Source organism: Mesoplodon mirus (genome assembly GCF_964341445.2).
Source record: "Mesoplodon mirus genome assembly, chromosome: 7".
NCBI classification, from domain to species: domain Eukaryota; kingdom Metazoa; phylum Chordata; class Mammalia; order Artiodactyla; family Ziphiidae; genus Mesoplodon; species Mesoplodon mirus.
In genome coordinates, this window is record NC_138983.1 from 1,017,844 (window position 1) to 1,037,335 (window position 19,492).

The 19,492-nt window shown below is 63.0% G+C and overlaps 1 protein-coding gene across 1 annotated transcript in view; it reads left to right on the plus strand.

Annotated features, from left to right (window-relative positions):
* Positions 1-15,275, plus strand: part of MUC5AC (mucin 5AC, oligomeric mucus/gel-forming) — a gene marked incomplete at its 5' end in the record, with an annotated part of 29,224 nt that extends 13,949 nt beyond the window's left edge. Inside the window, 22 exons of the mRNA XM_082628130.1 lie at positions 667-832; positions 934-1,143; positions 1,235-2,186; positions 6,414-7,196; positions 7,482-7,690; positions 8,207-8,381; positions 8,756-9,006; positions 9,114-9,297; positions 9,727-9,934; positions 10,401-10,579; positions 10,939-11,026; positions 11,135-11,244; positions 11,428-11,459; positions 11,852-12,023; positions 12,376-12,477; positions 12,621-12,658; positions 13,044-13,166; positions 13,247-13,345; positions 13,664-13,783; positions 13,915-13,978; positions 14,084-14,198; positions 14,573-15,275. Coding sequence (XP_082484256.1) covers positions 667-832; positions 934-1,143; positions 1,235-2,186; positions 6,414-7,196; positions 7,482-7,690; positions 8,207-8,381; positions 8,756-9,006; positions 9,114-9,297; positions 9,727-9,934; positions 10,401-10,579; positions 10,939-11,026; positions 11,135-11,244; positions 11,428-11,459; positions 11,852-12,023; positions 12,376-12,477; positions 12,621-12,658; positions 13,044-13,166; positions 13,247-13,345; positions 13,664-13,783; positions 13,915-13,978; positions 14,084-14,198; positions 14,573-14,843 — 4,651 coding nt within the window. The 3' untranslated portion in view covers positions 14,844-15,275. The remainder of the gene's footprint in view (positions 1-666; positions 833-933; positions 1,144-1,234; positions 2,187-6,413; positions 7,197-7,481; positions 7,691-8,206; positions 8,382-8,755; positions 9,007-9,113; positions 9,298-9,726; positions 9,935-10,400; positions 10,580-10,938; positions 11,027-11,134; positions 11,245-11,427; positions 11,460-11,851; positions 12,024-12,375; positions 12,478-12,620; positions 12,659-13,043; positions 13,167-13,246; positions 13,346-13,663; positions 13,784-13,914; positions 13,979-14,083; positions 14,199-14,572) is intronic.
* Between the last annotated feature and the right edge of the window lie 4,217 nt (positions 15,276-19,492).

The following is a 19,492-nucleotide window of genomic DNA, read 5'->3' on the forward strand; positions in this document are numbered from 1 at the left end:
CTGAGACACGCAGCACGGGGCAGGGGCTGTGAGCAAAGGTATCCCAGGTTAGTTCCTGGGGAGAGGACCACGGGAAGCCCAGCTGGGGAGTCCCTGCCTGGATCCACTGCTCTCTGATCGCCTTGCATCGCACCAGGGCCAGGCACCTCTGCATCCTAACCTCTTCTAAGGGTGACTTAGAGCCTTATTAGAGCTTCCCCCAAGGGTGAAGAGCCCCTATAACTCTGGCTTTAGATTCCGGGGAGCAGGCTTCCTTTACACAAGCTTAATTCACCCCTTGACTCAGCTGTGGTGAGCTTTACCCCTGCCAGGTTTGGGCATATCCCGGACTCTTGGTGGCTGCCCTCTCTCTCTCCCAAGTTCCTGTCGTGGGCAGAGAGAGACAGGCAGCTGACACTGACAGAGGGGGCGGGGGGGTGTCCTCGAGTGTGGGGAGCCCTGGCCCCTGACGCTCGCCCTTTCTCTCCTGCCCTCAGTCGTGAGCTCGACGCTTCCACCCGGCACACACCCCAGCCCTTCCGAAAGGACAGCACACGCTCCGAGCTCGGCCCCGGCCACCACCCCGGGCACATCCCCTGGACCAACCCCGCCCACAGCCTCGGCCCCGCCCTCGTCCCGGCCCCCCTGTGGGGAGGCGTGCCAGTGGTCGCCATGGCTGGATGTCAGCCGTCCAGGATGGGGCACAGACAGCGGTGACTTCGACACGCTGGAGAACCTCCGTGCCTATGGGCACCGGGTGTGCCGAGCGCCGAGGGCGGTGGAGTGCCGAGCCGAGGGCGCCCCCGAGGTGCCGCTGGAAGTCCTGGGGCAGCGTGTGCAGTGCAGCCCGACGGTGGGGCTGACCTGCTACAACAGGGACCAGGCCTCTGGGCGCTGTTACAACTACCAGATCAGGGTCCTGTGCTGCTCCCCCCGGGCCTGCCCCACGAGCAGTACAGAGACCACCCCTCCCGCAACCTTCAGCACAACCGAAACTGGGCCCACGCCAGGAACCAGCGGGGTTGCATCTGTGCCGACAGGGAGCACAGGTTCCTCAGCCCCTGTCACCACACGTGGCCCAACCACTGCCTCTACGACGAACAAAACACCTGGCCCAGGTACCTCAACAACTGGGAAAATAACCCTCTCGACTCCCAGCCCAGCGCCAGTTTCCACCACAACCTCTGTGTCAACCACAACTCCAGGGCCCTCGAAGGGAACCTCATCTGAGCCAACCCAGGTCACCTGTTTACAGGAATCATGCACCTGGACCAGGTGGCTTGACAGCAGCTCCCCTGGGGCCGGGATGGACAGTGGAGACTTTGACAGTTTTCAGAACCTGAGATCCAAAGGTTATAAATTCTGTGCAAACCCCAAGAACGTGGAATGCCGGGCAGAAGTCTTTCCCAACACCACACTGCAGACACTGGGGCAGAACCTGATCTGTGACAAAAACGTGGGGCTGATTTGCTGGAACAAAGACCAGCTGCCCCCCATCTGCTACAACTACCAAATCCGGATCCTGTGCTGTGAGATGGTGGATGTTTGCACAACAAAGACCAGACCCCCTACCACACCTGGGCCCACACACACGACCACAGGTGAAACCAGCACTGCCTGGACCACTGCAACTTTCTCGTCTTCCACACAACACAGCACTGCCAACTCGGCATCTGTGCCCCCCAAAACGAGGGTCACAACCAGAAAACCTGAGCAGTCCCCTCTGGGGACCACCTCCTGCCAGCCACAGTGCCTGTGGACCAAGTGGTTTGATGCGGACTTCCCATCTCCTGAGCCCCAAGGAGGAGACTTTGAAACCTACAGCAACATCGTCAGAAGAGGAGAGAAGATCTGCCACCGACCCGAATACATCAGCGCCCTGGAGTGCCGAGCCGAGAACCACCCAGACGTCAGCATCCAGACGCTGGGCCAGGTGGTGCAGTGCAGCCTGGAACTGGGCCTGGTGTGTCGGAACCGGGACCAGAAGGGAAGGTTCAGGATGTGCCTCAACTACGAGGTGCGTGTGCTGTGCTGTGAGCCCCAGAAAGGCTGCCCTGTCACACATGCCACAGTTCCCAGCACTTCAAGTGTGAGTGTCACCAGCCAGACAGGGAGCACCTCCCATGAGGTCACATCCAGTGCAACCACTGTGCAGACACCCAGCCCAACCGCGGTTCCTAGAACCAGCACGACCTCTGTGGAGACAAGCAGCCCAACCACAGCTGCTACAACCAGGACCACCACTGTGGAGACAACCAGCCCAACCAGAGCTCCTAGAACCAGGACCACCACTGTGGAGACAACCAGCCCAACCACAGCTCCTAGAACCAGGACCACCACTGTGGAGACAACCAGCCCAACCACAGCTCCTACAACCAGGACCACCACTGTGGAGACAACCAGCCCAACCAGAGCTCCTAGAACCAGGACCACCACTGTGGAGACAACCAGCCCAACCACACCTCCTATAACTAGGACCACCACTGTGGAGACAACCAGCCCAACCACAGCTCCTAGAACGAGGACCTCTGTGGAGACAAGCAGCCCAACCACAGCTCCTACAACCAGGACCACCACTGTGGAGACAACCAGCCCAACCAGAGCTCCTAGAACCAGGACCACCACTGTGGAGACAACCAGCCCAACCACACCTCCTATAACTAGGACCACCACTGTGGAGACAACCAGCCCAACCACAGCTCCTAGAACGAGGACCTCTGTGGAGACAAGCAGCCCAACCACAGCTCCTACAACCAGGACCACCACTGTGGAGACAACCAGCCCAACCAGAGCTCCTAGAACCAGGACCACCACTGTGGAGACAAACAGCCCAACCACACCTCCTACAACTAGGACCACCACTGTGGAGACAACCGGCCCAACCACAGCTCCTACAACTAGGACCACCACTGTGGAGACAACCAGCCCAACCACAGCTCCTAGAACTAGGACCACCACTGTGGAGACAACCAGCCCAACCACAGCTCCTAGAACTAGGACCACCACTGTGGAGACAACCAGCCCAACCACAGCTCCTAGAACTAGGACCATCACTGTGGAGACAACCAGCCCAACCACAGCTCCTAGAACAAGCACGACCACTGTGGAGACAACCGGCCCAACCAGAGCTCCTAGAACCAGGACCACCACTGTGGAGACAACCAGCCCAACCACAGCTCCTAGAACTAGGACCACCACTGTGGAGACAACCAGCCCAACCACAGCTCCTACAACCAGGACCACCACTGTGGAGACAACCGGCCCAACCACTGCTCCTAGAACGAGGACCACTGTGGAGACAACCAGCCCAACCACAGCTCCTAGAACCAGCACGACCACTGTGGAGACAACGGGCCCAACCACAGCTCCTAGAACCAGGACCACCACTGTGGAGACAACCAGCCCAACCACAGGTCCTAGAACAAGCACCACCTCTGTGGAGACAAGCAGCCCAACCACAGCTCCTACAACTAGGACCACCACTGTGGAGACAACCAGCCCAACCACAGCTCCTAGAACTAGGACCACCACTGTGGAGACAACCAGCCCAACCACAGCTCCTAGAACCAGGACCACCACTGTGGAGACAACCAGCCCAACCAGAGCTCCTAGAACCAGGACCACCACTGTGGAGACAACCAGCCCAACCACAGCTCCTAGAACGAGGACCACTGTGGAGACAACCAGCCCAACCACAGCTCCTAGAACGAGGACCACCACTGTGGAGACAACCAGCCCAACCAGAGCTCCTAGAACCAGGACCACCACTGTGGAGACAACCAGCCCAACCACAGCTCCTACAACTAGGACCACCACTGTGGAGACAACCAGCCCAACCACAGCTCCTAGAACCAGTACCACCACTGTGGAGACAACCGGCCCAACCAGAGCTCCTACAACTAGGACCACCACTGTGGAGACAACCAGCCCAACCACAGCTCCTACAACTAGGACCACCACTGTGGAGACACCCAGCCCAACCACAGCTCCTAGAACTAGGACCACCACTGTGGAGACAACCAGCCCAACCACACCTCCTGCAACTAGGACCACCACTGTGGAGACAACCAGCCCAACCACAGCTCCTAGAACCAGTACCACCACTGTGGAGACAACCGGCCCAACCAGAGCTCCTACAACTAGGACCACCACTGTGGAGACAACCAGCCCAACCACAGCTCCTACAACTAGGACCACCACTGTGGAGACACCCAGCCCAACCACAGCTCCTAGAACTAGGACCACCACTGTGGAGACAACCAGCCCAACCACAGCTCCTACAACTAGGACCACCACTGTGGGGACAACCGGCCCAACCACAGCTCCTACAACGAGGACCATCACTGTGGAGACAACCAGCCCAACCACAGCTCCTAGAACTAGGACCACCACTGTGGAGACAACCGGCCCAACCATAGCTCCTAGAACCAGGACCACCACTGTGGAGACAACCAGCCCAACCACAGCTCCTACAACTAGGACCACCACTGTGGAGACAACCAGCCCAACCACAGCTCCTACAACTAGGACCACCACTGTGGAGACAACCAGCCCAACCACAGCTCCTACAACTAGGACCACCACTGTGGAGACAACCAGCCCAACCACAGCTCCTAGAACTAGGACCACCACTGTGGAGACAACCAGCCCAACCACAGCTCCTAGAACTAGGACCACCACTGTGGAGACAAGCAGCCCAACCAGAGCTCCTACAACTAGGACCACCACTGTGGAGACAACCAGCCCAACCACAGCTCCTACAACTAGGACCACCACTGTGGAGACAACCAGCCCAACCACAGCTCCTACAACCAGGACCACCACTGTGGAGACAACCAGCCCAACCACAGCTCCTAGAACAAGCACGACCACTGTGGAGACAACCGGCCCAACCAGAGCTCCTAGAACTAGGACCACCACTGTGGAGACAACCAGCCCAACCACAGCTCCTAGAACCAGTACCATCACTGTGGAGACAACCGGCCCAACCAGAGCTCCTAGAACTAGGACCACCACTGTGGAGACAACGGGCCCAACCACAGCTCCTACAACCAGGACCACCACTGTGGAGACAACCAGCCCAACCACAGCTCCTACAACTAGGACCACCACTGTGGAGACACCCAGCCCAACCACAGCTCCTAGAACTAGGACCACCACTGTGGAGACAACCAGCCCAACCACAGCTCCTACAACTAGGACCACCACTGTGGAGACAACCAGCCCAACCACAGCTCCTCCAACTAGGACCACCACTGTGGAGACAAGCAGCCCAACCAGAGCTCCTACAACTAGGACCACCACTGTGGAGACAACCGGCCCAACCACAGCTCCTACAACTAGGACCACCACTGTGGAGACAACCAGCCCAACCACAGCTCCTACAACTAGGACCACCACTGTGGAGACAACCGGCCCAACCACAGCTCCTAGAACCAGTACCATCACTGTGGAGACAACCAGCCCAACCACAGCTCCTACAACTAGGACCACCACTGTGGAGACAACCGGCCCAACCACAGCTCCTACAACTAGGACCACCACTGTGGAGACAACCGGCCCAACCAGAGCTCCTACAACGAGGACCACCACTGTGGAGACAACCGGCCCCACCACAGCTCCTACAACTAGGACCACCACTGTGGAGACAACCAGCCCAACCACAGCTCCTAGAACTAGGACCACCACTGTGGAGACAACCAGCCCAACCACAGCTCCTACAACTAGGACCACCACTGTGGAGACAACCGGCCCAACCAGAGCTCCTAGAACGAGGACCACCACTGTGGAGACAACCGGCCCAACCACAGCTCCTACAACTAGGACCACCACTGTGGAGACAACCGGCCCAACCAGAGCTCCTACAACTAGGACCACCACTGTGGAGACAACCGGCCCAACCACAGCTCCTAGAACCAGGACCACCACTGTGGAGACAACCGGCCCAACCACAGCTCCTAGAACTAGGACCACCACTGTGGAGACAACCGGCCCAACCACAGCTCCTAGAACCAGGACCACCACTGTGGAGACAACCAGCCCAACCACAGCTCCTAGAACCAGTACCACCACTGTGGAGACAACCGGCCCAACCAGAGCTCCTAGAACTAGGACCACCACTGTGGAGACAAGCAGCCCAACCACAGCTCCTACAACTAGGACCACCACTGTGGAGACAACCAGCCCAACCACAGCTCCTAGAACTAGGACCACCACTGTGGAGACAACCGGCCCAACCAGAGCTCCTAGAACTAGGACCACCACTGTGGAGACACCCAGCCCAACCACAGCTCCTAGAACTAGGACCACCACTGTGGAGACAACCGGCCCAACCACAGCTCCTAGAACCAGTACCATCACTGTGGAGACAACCAGCCCAACCACAGCTCCTAGAACTAGGACCACCACTGTGGAGACAACCGGCCCAACCACAGCTCCTAGAACTAGGACCACCACTGTGGAGACAACCAGCCCAACCACAGCTCCTACAACTAGGACCACCACTGTGGAGACAACCGGCCCAACCACAGCTCCTACAACTAGGACCACCACTGTGGAGACAACCAGCCCAACCACAGCTCCTAGAACTAGGACCATCACTGTGGAGACAACCAGCCCAACCACAGCTCCTAGAACTAGGACCACCACTGTGGAGACAACAGGCCCAACCACAGCTCCTAGAACCAGCACAACTTTCATCACTATACCTGAAACAACCCACTCCCAACCCAGGACCACCTCCTGCCAGCCACAGTGCCTGTGGACCAAGTGGTTTGATGCGGACTTCCCATCTCCTGAGCCCCAAGGAGGAGACTTTGAAACCTACAGCAACATCGTCAGAAGAGGAGAGAAGATCTGCCACAGACCCGAATACATCAGCGCCCTGGAGTGCCGAGCCGAGAACCACCCAGACGTCAGCATCCAGACGCTGGGCCAGGTGGTGCAGTGCAGCCTGGAAGTGGGCCTGGTGTGTCGGAACCGGGACCAGAAGGGCAAGTTCAGGATGTGCCTCAACTACGAGGTGCGTGTGCTGTGCTGTGAGCCCCAGAAAGGCTGCCCTGTCAACTCTGTGACTCCCTTTGTGACTTCAAGTCCCCAGTCCTCACAATCTCCCAAGTCCACCACCCCCACGGTTTCCCTGGTGACCTCCCCCAGCTCCGCAGCGCCCTCCACCTCCACGTGCTACTGCAGTGTGGCCGACAGGTTCTACCCCGCAGGTATGTGTACTCTACCTGGGTGTGGGGTGTGTGCTGACCCTGGTCACTGTTGTCCTGTTCACAAAACTACGGTGTTAAGGGGAGGGAGGGGTGCCTTGTGTTTGCGAAAGGACTAGGTCTTGTGTGTAGGAAGGCAGTAAGCCGTCTCTGAGGATATGCCATCTACATCTGGGAAGGAAGGCCACCTGCCAGACCAGCACCCAGGTGGACCACCAGCCTGGTTAGACTCCCTCCTGGTGATCGCTTCTTGGCTCTCCTAGTGCCCTCCTGTTCCTTTTCTTGCAGGATCCATCATTTACCAACAGACAGACCTCTCCGGACACTGCTATTATGCCGTTTGCAGCCTGGACTGCCACGTGGTCAGGCGGACCGACCACACGTGTCCCACCAGCACGCCCCCTCCTGCCCCGGCCACCTCCATGCCAGTGTCCTCCTCTTCCGCCTCTGTGACTGTTACTCAGGGCGGATGCCCAAACGTCGTCCCCCCAAGGACGGTAACCTCACCTTTGCTGCCCTTCTCGGGGGCTCAGGGGGGTCGGGGCAGGGACCTTCAGCATCATTCAAAGTAGGCTGTTGCATCAAGTGTGCATGAAGGTTGGTGACCCCTTGGCTGATGTAGGCTGACCATGGCAAGAGGCCATTTCTGGTCCTCCTGAACTTCTGGAAGGGGGTGCCAGGAGCGTGGGGCCCGAGGTTGAGACTCCGTTGCCTATAAAGGGGGCTAGAGCAGGTGACTGATGCTCCGGACAGGGTCAAACGGCCAAGGAGTGGAAAAGGTGGGTGGGGAACAGGGTGGAAACGGGCAGAGGGGGAAGGGGGCAACCTTCAACACCCGGGACCCCTCCCAGTCAGCCGGGCGCTCGGTGGGGTCTGGGGGAGGAGAGGCCTGGTGTAAGTGTTGGTCCCAATCCCGGTGGCTCTTCTCTCCCCGGAGACCCAGGCGAGCTCTGAGCCACGAGGGGTGGGCGCCGGGTCAGGGCAAGGCCCTGCAGCAGTCTTTGCTTCCGCAGAAAGGCGAAACCTGGGCCATGCCCAACTGCTCTGAGGCCACTTGTGAGGGCAACGGGGTCATCACCGTGAGGCCGCGCCAGTGTCCAAAGGCGCAGAAGCCCACCTGCACCAACGGCTACTCCGCCGTGATGGTGACCAGCCAGGAGGACTGCTGCCCACACTACGAGTGCCCATGTGAGTGGGCGGGGCCGGGGTGGCGGCCATGGCAGAGAAGCGGGACGGAATCGGTGGGACCCAGGACGGACTTCCCAAGGTCAGGGCAGCGGTGGTGGCGCCCAGCCTCCTGCCCAGGTGCCCGGCGGAACTCTGCCCAAGCCCAGAGCAGCCGGGCCACGCAGGCGCAAGGGGGCATCCGGAGTCTGGTCCCACCTCTTGGCCGCTTCGGGCACCTACTGGACAGAGTTCTGTGCTCTGTTGGCGTGTGGGTCCCGACAACAGGGCAGTCGCCTGCTCGCCTTGGTGCGGGACACACCTGCCCCTGCGGGAGCCCTGGGGCGGTGGGAGGAGGCCCGTAGTGCGGCCAGGTAAGGCGGCTCGTCCTCCCGCAGGCGTGTGTAGCCGCTGGGGCGAACCCCACTACGTCACTTTCGATGGCACATACTACACTTTTCTGGACAACTGCACGTATGTGCTGGTGCAGCAGATCGTGCCCGTGTTCGGACACTTCCGGGTGCTGATCGAGAGCTACTTGTGTGACGCTGAGGATGGGCTGCCCTGCCGACAGTCCATCATCGTCGAGTACCAGAAGGGCCGTGTCGTGCTGACCCTCAAGCCTGTCGGAGGGGTGATGACCAATGAGGTGGGGATGCCCTCCGGGCAGCTCCCATTTTTGCCGGGCGGACTGGGGGCGCCAGGCACTGGCTGATCGCCACCCGGTTCTCTTTCCCTCGCTGGGTCACCGTCTAGATCACCTTCAACGGTGAGGTGGTCAGACCCGGCTTCCAGAAAGATGGCATCGTCGTCTCCCAAATCGGCACCAAGATGTACGTGACCATCCCCGCCCTCGGTGTCCAGGTCATGTTCAGCGGCCTCATTTTCTCCGTGGAGCTGCCTTTCAGCAAATTCGCCAACAACACGGAGGGGCAGTGCGGTGAGCGCCCGGCCCCAGCCCCGCTCTGGCCCTCCGGACTCTGGGCCCTTTCTCTGGCTGGGAGTGTCTGGTGTGAGAAGTGTCGGCCTCGGGTGTGTCCCTCCAGGAACTGCATTCTTGGCTGGGGGTGAGACTGCCCATGTGGCGCGGGGCCTTCAGGTGATTCTGCTTTCCAGCTGCACCAAGAATGTGCGGCCACACGGCCCAGGGGCCTGGCCCATACCTGAGGCCTCTTTGGGAACTGCCCCAGTGTCTTGGAGGCAAAAGAAAGCACAAGGAGGTCAGGGAAGCTCCACAACCCACCGAGGGTCCCACAGCAACCCACTGAGCGTGGCGTGGAGACGCCGGGGCCCGGCCCCCAACGCTCCAAGGGAGGCTGAGGGTGCCTCTGCTTTCCCCAGCTGACTGACCGCTGCTTCCACGCCCCAGGCACCTGTACCAATGACCAGAAGGACGAGTGCCGCTTGCCCGGAGGAGCGGTGGTACCCTCCTGCTCCGACATGCCCGGCCACTGGAATGTGACATACCCCGGCCAGCCATCCTGCCCCAGGCCTCCCCTGACGCCCACCACAGTTGAGCCCAAGAAAACGCCCACCTCGTGTCCACCTTCGCCAATCTGCCAGCTAATTCTGAGCAAGTGAGATTCCCTGGCAGGGCTGGGGTGTGGGGGGTGTCGAGTAGCCCTGCTAATCCCACGCTGCCTGGGAGATGGGAAGAAGTGGGTGGGCCTGCAGGGGGCTCCGAGGGAGAGGGGGTCACAGCTGCTGGAACGCCAGGCGCAGAGCCCAGTGGGGATCATGGCGGGTCGGCCTCTGAGGCTCTGAGGCAGCTCATGGTGGCTCCGGGCATAAGCCGTCAGCCGGCGGCAGCACGCAGGCGTGCAGGGCATGGGGGGAGCCCAGCGGAGAATGTGCAGAAAGAAAAGCTGTGTTGCAGCCAGACACCCTCCCCACCGCACACAGATGGCCCCAGAGGCTGGGGTCCCTTGGCACACAGGTCGGCCCAGTGACGCCTCTCCCTCGGGACCCTTCGTTAGGGACAGCCTACAGCCTGGCAACCCCACCATGGAGCTGCCCCATGACCCGTGTGTCTCTGTGCTGCAGGGTCTTCAAGCCGTGTCACTTGGTGATCCCCCCGTGGCCATACTACCAAAGCTGCACCTTTGACCAGTGCCACATGCCCAGGGTGCACATGCCGTGCTCCAGCCTGGAGCTGTACGCCACCCTCTGCGCGTCCCTCAGTGTGTGCATCGACTGGAGGGGCCTGACCAACCACACATGCCGTGAGTGCCCCCCCACCCCCAGCCCCAGAGTGTCCCGTCCCGCTGGGCAGTGGCAATCAGCATGTTCGAGGGGACAGACACACTGGGCAATCCATGAGTGGGCTTGGGTGGTCAGTATGGGCTTCCGGGAGGAGGAGGGCTGAGCCCAGGATGGAGTGCATTTGTTTCCTGGAGGGACAAGAGGGGCCATCCAGGTCAGAGCCCCTGGGCCCAGGGTGCAGGGGTCCAGGGCTCGGACAGGCTGGGCGGTGCAGGGCACACAGCAGGTGCCTGGGCCAAGAGCTCCAGCCAGCGGGGCCCAGGCCAGGGCTCGCTGCTCGTGCCCTCCGGCCTCAGGTGTGGCCTCGCCCTTCGCACAGCTTTCACCTGCCCTGCTGACAAGGTGTACCAGCCCTGCGGCCCGTCCATTCCTTCCTACTGCTACACGAACGACAGTGCCAGTGCCCTGTAAGCACCTGCCCTCTCCCTCTGGGACACCCCCACCCCGCCCCTGTCCCCAGGCCGCCTCTCCCCACCCTGGAGGTCACGGCCCCGCTCCCCCTCCGCTCCCCACAGGGCCCTCCCGGAAGCCGTTCCCGTTCCCATGACGGAAGGCTGCTTCTGCCCCGAGGACATGAAGTTGTTCAGCTCGAGCGCGGAGGTCTGCGTGCCAGCCAGCTGCAGCAGTACGTCACCGGGGCTGCGCTCGGGGGCTGCCACGCCCTGGCCCCAAGGGCTCTGCGCTTCTCAGCCAGGCCCCAGGGCTTTCCACCACAGCCTAGGCTTCCCCCAGCCCCCGACACCGGGTCTTCCCGTGACGGGCTGGGGGCCATGGAGGCCCAGCGATGACGTCCTCTCTTTCCCTCCAGGTTGCCTGGGGCCCCACGGGGAGCCTGTGGAGGTGAGTGTGGCACCCTTGGGGGACCCAGAGGAGGGGAAGGGAGGGGCCAGGGTTTCCTGAGCAAAGACTCAGGAGGCCTCCTTGCACGGCCCTGGAGGAGGGTGGGTGCTGGCCCCAAGGCTGGCCGCGTCCCGCCCTCCCTGGAGACCCCCTCCCGCCTGGCTCCCACGCAGTGAAGGTGGGGACGGTGGGGAGGGTGGCCGGTCGCCCGCACAACTCCCTCCCACCCTGCCTCCTGGCCCCCATGGGCCTCCCAGAGCCCCAGCAGCCCTCAGCCCCGCCCACACTTTGGAAGACCCCTTGCAGGCCGTCAGCCGTGGGCCGCCTCCCACTGTGCCATGGGACAGGCAGGCGACCAACGGCCCGGGGGTCCCATGTCCTTCCCCTGACAGCCTGGCCACACTGTCAGCGTGGACTGTCAGGACTGCACCTGCAAGGGCGGCACCTGGACTCTGAGCTGCCAGACTCGGCCCTGTGCCCCGCCCCCCGCCTGCCCCGAGCCCGGCTTCGTGCCAGTGCCTGCGGCCCTGCAGACCGGCCAGTGCTGTCCCCAGTACACTTGCGGTGAGCCCCAGGCCGGGTGGGGGCGCACATGCACAGGCTCAGGGCTGGCCAGCTTTGTCCCTGAAGGGTCCCGAGGTGCTGGTACCTGGGGGCACACCCCAGGAGGGTGGTGGGCATACCTTCCCTTTATGTGGCTTCAGCTGCTGACCCCCAGCAGGAAGGCTCAAGGGTAAGGGGTACCATGGAGGTCAGGGCCGAGCAGAAGCCTCGTCCCCCGTGGTGGTGGGCATCCCCTGGAGAGCCTACCACCTGTCCACTGGGTAGTCAGTACTCCTGGAGAACCCCAGGGGGAGGCGACACTCAGGCTTGGGAGGGAGGCAGGACCCCTGACGCCCCCTTCCGTCTGCTGCAGTCTGCAACACCACATACTGCCCCCCGCCCGAGGACTGCCCAGAAGGCTCGCGCTCCATCCTGGCCTATAAGGAAGGGGCTTGCTGCCCGACCCAAAACTGCAGTGAGTGTCCTGGCTCAGCGGCAGCCAGGCTGTCCCCAGCCTGGGGCTGGGATGCTGTAGTGGTGGCGCGGGCAGCTGCTACGCGGGAGGCTGGCGGGACAAGGGGATGGCGGGTCTGCAGGTCTGCTTTCTCCCCCGCGCAGGCTGGACCGTCTGCAGCATCAACGGCACCTTGTACCAGGTAAGAACCAGCCGAAGGTCAGGCCCCCTGGTGCACAGGGACTGGAGTCCCCCCGTCCTGCCAGCTTCTCCCCGAGGCTGCATCCCTGCGGGCCTGGGTGGCCTTTGGAGCAGCAGTGGGTTCTTCGGGGACCACGGCCCCTGTCCTGAACTTGAGAAGGTCCCCAGCCTTGCTCTCTCCATGCCGGGTCCTCCAAAGCATGTGACCTCCCTGGAGGAGCAGCCTTGGGGCTCTGTCCCCAAGACCGGGACCCCAGCCAGGAGGCACTACTGAGGGTCACTTCAGGGGAAGAGTCTGCCTGGCGGGGGCAGGCCTGGAGGGGACGTCCGGGAGGGCAGGGGCACCAGGCCCGGCTGGGCAGACACTGTCACCTTGACTCCCCCAGCCTGGTGCCATAGTCTCCTCGAACCTGTGCGAAAAGTGTTGGTGTGAGTTGCCCGGTGGCCCCCAGTCGGATACGTTCGTGATCAGCTGTGACACCCAGATCTGCAGCACCCATTGCCCCGTGGTGAGTGCCCCCTACTTCACACTCCCACCCCTACACAGCGCCCAGCCGGGGCTCAGGCCACACATCCTGCCCCCTCCCAGGGCTTCGAGTACCAGACACAGAGAGGGCAGTGCTGTGGCGAGTGTGTGCAGGTGGCCTGTGTCATGAACACCAGCGACAGCTCTGCTCACCTCTTCTACGTGAGTAACGGTCACGGGGCCTTGGGGTGAGTTCCGGGCGGGGCCGGCCACAGGCTCCAGTGCGGGGGCCAGCCCCACCCCTGCACAGGGTGGCCGCCGGGAGCGCACAGCGACAGCGGGGGTGCTGGGTGGATGGCTTCCTGGTGCACCGGGGCCCCTGGGGAGCCGTCAGTGCAAGGCGGGCGCAGAGCAGAGGCCGCGGGAGCCTCTGGACGCCCGTGGGCTGGGGGCTGACAGACAGACGGATGCAGCACCCTCCCCTGCTGGAAGGGGGGCCTTGGGGAGGGCCACTCACTTGCTGGCTGGGTCTCCCTGCAGCCCGGCGAGTCCTGGTCAGACCCCGGGAGCCGCTGCGTGACACACGAGTGTGAGAAGTACCAGGATGGGCTCGTGGTGGTGACCACGAAGAAGGCGTGTCCCCCACTCAGCTGTCCTGCGGTGAGTCCTGGGAGCCTTCCCGCCCTGCCCAGGGGGGTCGACAGTGGCCATGGGAGGATCGGGCCCTGCATGGGAGTGGGCGCCACCATCTTGCATCCTTGCCCTCGCCAGCGGCATCTCTGTCCTCACAGGACAAGGCTCGGCTGAGCGAGGACGGCTGCTGCCCCTTCTGCCCCCAACCCCCAGTCGCGAACAGTGAGTGGGCGTGTCTGCCAGGGGAGGGGGACACAGGAGGCGGCGTGGGGCGGGGGGCGTCCGGCCAGGGCTGACCTCTGCGCCGCCTCCCGTGTCCCTCCCCAGGGTCGACCTGCGCCGTGTACCACGAGCTTCATGTCCTCCGGCAGCCAGGCTGCAGCTCCGTGGTGCCCGTGCGCCTCACCTACTGCCGGGGCAACTGTGGGGACACCACCTCCATGTACGTGAGCCCCAGACTTGCCCAGGGCAGACCCGCAACACCCCCCCGCCCACAGAGGGCTCCTGCACGGCAGGGCCTGGGGCCGGCAGACAGGGGCAGGATGGGGGGCTGGGGGCCAGCAGGGGGCTGGGCCGGAGGCCAAGCACAGCTCGCGGCCTGTCTGGACTCACACTCTTCTCTTTACTGAGACCCCAGACTCGGGGTCCCCGTTGGTGACCTGCTGGTCAAGTGGTTGCTGAGAGGCTGCTGGGCCCCTCCCTAGCCTTTGGGGGCTCAGAAGGAGCCACGGGGCCCCTCAGCTGCCGTGACTGGCACGCAGGAGCCACTGTTAAACGCCCCCCGTGACCTCTGGCTCAGGCGGCCCCTGCCCGCAGGTACTCCCTGGAGGCCCGCACCATGGAGCACAGGTGCAGCTGCTGCCACGAGCTGCGGGTCTCTCTGCGGAACGTGACCCTGCGCTGTGAGGACGGCTCCAGCCAGGCCTTCAGCTACACCGAGGTGGAGGAGTGCGGCTGCGTGCGCCTGCGTTGTGACTCCCACGGGGGCCCCGGCCACTCATGGGAGGTGCAGGGTGCCGAGCGCAGCCAGGAGGCAGGGCTCAGGCGCAAGAGCAGAGGCACCCTGGCTTCCCGGCCTTTGCAGTAGAGGGGCCGGAGCCCTGCCCTGTCCCTCCGGGACAGGCCCACAAGAACGTCTGTATTCGCTGCAGTCTCAGCCTCCAAGGCCAGTGGAACCTGAGCCTTGGTCCAGGTGACCCAAGCCTAGGACGCACGGTCCACCCCTTTCGTCCCTCTCCAGGTCCAGCGGCCCTGGGTGTACAGTGGCCCTGACGGGCTTGCAGCCGCCGGCTCAGGACCAGCCCATGTGGGCAGGGGGTGGGGGAGGCTCCTCTGGCTGTGGGTCTAGCCTGCTGGCCCCAGCCTTCAGCATCACGTAAGGTCCTGATCCACAGCGGTCCCTCAGATGCAGCAACTGACTGCTCGGCCGGCCACTGGGAGGCAGAACCTCCCCCCTGCCTCGGCCCTGGGCCTCAGGAAAGGGCCGTCGGTTTCGGAAATACACTTGGAGCATTTGCAATTCGTGGGCTCTGTGTGATTTTTAAGCTTGTCCATAAAAGACGGGAGCAGGTCAGAGGGCAGACATGGGCCTGGGGCCGGGCAGGCCAGCTGCCTGGTCGTCTGTGCATTTGGCTGGACAGAGGGCCGGAGTCCCGCGGGTCCACCCAGCTGAGCCGTCAGACTGGGAAGGCTCCATCTTCTCTCTACAAATCTCTGGACTCTCCCATCACACCAAGTCAAGCTCGGTGTGCGGTGCTCCTGTGTCTGTGCACGTGTGTGCAAGTGTGCAGTGCACTGTGTGCATGTGTGTGCGCACGTGTGTGTGTGCGCGCAGGCCCAAGGGAGACCAATCCCCCAGGAGTGCTGTTGCCCTCCCCTCTGTGACCCCTGCCCCCTGCCCTGGAAACCTCCAAGTTTCGAAAACCCAGACCCTCTTCCTCAGAGGCCCCAGGGGAGTCCCTGACACCCCCCGTGACACACTGGCCTCAGGCTGGACCCAGCCCCACAGCAGCACTGGGAGGGTGGGCAAGGGCCGTGCGGATGTCCCTCTCCAGGCATGGAGGGAGACTGTTGCCCAGACAGGGCAGCGGAGGGGGCAGGGGGCAGGGTCCAGCACAGGAATGTACAGGCTATCCCGAGCTCCCCAAGCCTGAGTGCCAGGAAGGGGCACCCAGAGCAGACAGGCTCACGGGGTCAGGTGCCAGCCCGCTGACCCCAGCCATTGCTGGGAGGCCAGCCTGGCCTGGACCCCGACGGGGCGGGGGGCTGCCAGGCTGGACGGTGCTGGCCACCAGGGTCGCCCTGGGGCTCACAGTCCCCGCCGAGCTTTCCACTGCTCCGTGCATCTTGGGGCCCCTTTGCTGGGCCAGAGAAGGCCTCGGGGACCTGTGGACACTGGGCAGTGGGCTCGAGTGGCCAGGTGTGGATGCAGGGCAGGGGCGGATGCCTCACCGCCTGTCCTCCACGACAACATGGGTGCGGGGGGAGCAGGCTCTCAATGCTGCTGGAACCTAGGCCCGGGGAGGGCAGCTGGCTGGAGGTCAACTGTGGAAACACAGGAAGCTGGACTCGTGTCCTCATGTCCCTGCTGTGGCTCCTGGAATTAGATGCCTACCGCGTCCACCTCACGCTGCCTTGGTCACAAGAACTGGGGCCGGGCTGAGTTGGGCCTGGGGGCCGGTGGGTCTGGGGCTGGTGGCACCAAAAGTCCCACCTCCAGGACCCAGCTGCAGTCCCTGCACTGCCACAAGGTGGCAGCACAGTGGTCTTGGCGCCTCCGGCTGGGCCAGGGGCTCAGGAAGCAGAGTCAGGGGTCTCAGGGGTCCAGGGAGGCGGCTTACATCCTCTGAGGCTGGGCCGCCCCTTGAGGTCCGCAGGGCCGTGAGGACCCTGGATGAGGGCGAGGACCGCCCTTTACAGTTTACACCCCTCTGGCCGGCATTGCCCACTCCCACCCCTGTCTGCCCTGTCCTGAGCGCCAAGTGCCCGGCGCCCTGGTCCAGCTCCCCACGGCCCGCCTGACCCGGCTGTTTGCTCCGGCCGGCCGTGTGGGCAGTGGAGCTGACCTCACAGCCTGACCTCTCCTGTCAGAGACCAGGTAGGGGCCGAGGGGCTCCCGCAGCCATGACCCCACGACCCCTTGGGCCCAGGAGACGGCCTGAGTGGGAGGTGGATGGACGTGGCAACGAGGTCCAGGCAGGGAAGTCACTGCCACCCCCATGGGACGCCCTCCTTGGGAGCAGGAAGTTCCCGGCCCTCTGGCTCTGGGAGCTGCTGCCCCAGTGACTGGCTGGCCCTGTAGCCGCAGGTGGCACCCTAATCAGCGCCACTGCCCCTGGAGGGGATCGGGTGTCGGAGGGAGCCCCCTCTTCCTCTCTGGCTGGGACAGACGCCAACACAGTGATTAACCCTCCACTCCCCCAGGAGTGCACAACCCCTCCCCTGTGTGGAACTGTGACCAGGCAGCAAGAGTAACCAGATAATGGGTCCCTGCTGCCACCCCAGACCCACAGCCCTGGCCATGTGGTGCCAGGAAGAGCAACAGAGCTGGGTTTGGCCCACCGAGGCGTCCACGGCTCTGCCTGCAGGGCAGCTCCTCCAGGCTGTGCTTGGGGCCCCCACCTGCTGGATGCTGGGAGGGGAGGGGGGGATGATTTGTCACCACGGGCCTGGGGACACATGGCCAGAAGAGGTCCCGGGGCCAGGGCTGGCCTCTGCGGCTCACGCCCCACCTCCTTTGGCCCCCGTGGAGTCTGGCCTTGGCAGGGCCATCCCTTCATTTCTGGGTCCTGCCCCAGGCAGATGGGGAAGGTGCGTCCACCCTCATGCTGGGGGGACCTGATTGGGGGCAGCTTCTGCCCAGATAAAGGGCGCTTGGGGCTCCTGGATATGGGGAAGGAGATGGACAGGGACACAGGACACTGGGGAGCCTGTGACTGGGGTGAGCAGGTCGGATTGCAGCGCTCTCCTGACCTCTGCCCCCAGCACACCCACCCCATCCAGGGACACTTGGACTCCCACTCAGGCCCGAACCACTGGAGAGGGCTGCTTGGTCTGAGGCCAGAGCTGGGGCGCCAGCGGCTGGCCTAGTCCTGGGCACATGCAGGTCACAGCTCTGACCTATTTGACCTGGGCCCTGGGCAGCGGATTGGCGATTCACAGCCAACCCCGCGGGGACACGTGGGGCCCGGGCCATCACAGGCGTCTCTGTGAGCATGGCCCAGACAGCCTCGCGGCCCGGTCTTCAGAGGAAGTCAGCAAACTCACTGCAGAATCTGCATGGACGTGAAAGGTCCTCAGATATCCGGATCAACTGACAAAGAGCCGAGGCACTGCCCGCCGGCGCGGGAAGTACCGCAGCCACCTTGGGGCCAGGGCTGCGCCAGGAGCTGTGCCACGTGGCAGCCCGGGATCCAGCGCGAGCCGCATTCAGGGACCGACCGGGCCATGCGCAGAGCCACGCACAGCACGAGCCGGGCGATGGCGGGCAGAGTGGACAGATCACTGGGAATGAGGCCACACGTTAGTGCCACGGGGGAGTAAAGCAGAGAACCTCTTCCTGCTGGTGGGGTCCCGCTCAGTGGCCGTCATGGGAGGGAGGGAGGGAGGGAAGGAGGGAGCCCGGGCATGTCTGGGAGAGCTGCCCCGGCAGGGCCTGGCGGGGTTGGAGATCGGAGCTGCAGGGACACGGGTGTGCCCCAGGTGCGCGAGGAGAGGGGGCTGGAGGGCAGCCGGGCCAGGCGGAGTGGGCCTCAGGGTCAGCCAGAACCAGGCCTTAGCACTGAGTGAAGGGGCCCTGGGGGACTGGGCAGAGGTTGTAGAGCCCTGCCTCGTCCTTCAGGCCCCACTGCAGGGTGAGGACAGACACACGGGCTGAGGGAAGAAGCAGGAGACTAGGTGGGGTCTGAGCTGGGAGGTAGGTCAGTGGTGAAGGTGACTGTTCGGCGATGGACCGGCTGTGGAGTGTGGGTGAATAGACAGCACCCTCCATCGGGGGCCGGGGAAAGATGGGGTGGCTGGGGAAGGGCATTGGGGTGGGTAGGAGCTTGGTGGGGTCACACTGTGTTTGGCCATTAGACGCCCGGTGGAGAGGTCAGGGTGGTAGGTGGACATGTGAGTGGGGGGGCCAGGGCTGGAGACTGCCCTCACCGGGAGGCAAAGATGGGAGAAGTCAGAGCTTCGGCTCTTCACCTCGGGAGATTGTCAAGGGAGTGGGTGCAGATAGAAAAGAAAGGGAGGGGAGGCGGGGGGAGGGAGGCGGGAGGTAGGTCTCCTCTGCTCTGGACTCCAGGAGGCTCAAGACCTCACAGGTGAGGACCCCGCAGCCCCAGGGAAGCTGTGGGAGATGGTTCTGTGATGGGAAGTGGGGAGAGATCCCTTCTGCAAGACATAAAACACCAGATGCTGGCAACAACCCTGGGCTTTGCTGACATCAACTCTGTGGTTCCCCTTCACCGTGGTCCGTGGACAGGGTGACACAGCTGGGGTCGCTGTCTGCATCCGTGGCTTTCTCACGGCTCATAGAACCCACCTATAGAGAGGCACACCAGGGTTTTATTTCTTTACAGAATAGAATAAAAATAAAACATCATCGTGTTACCACTGTAAAGCCCCTGCGTCCTGGCTTCCAGAAGAAAATGTGTTTATGACTGAGGTTCCAAAGAGCATGGTTCCCAGAGCCAAGCAAGGACGGACAGAGGGACGTGGAAGACGCCTAGAGCTGCAAACAAAACCGAA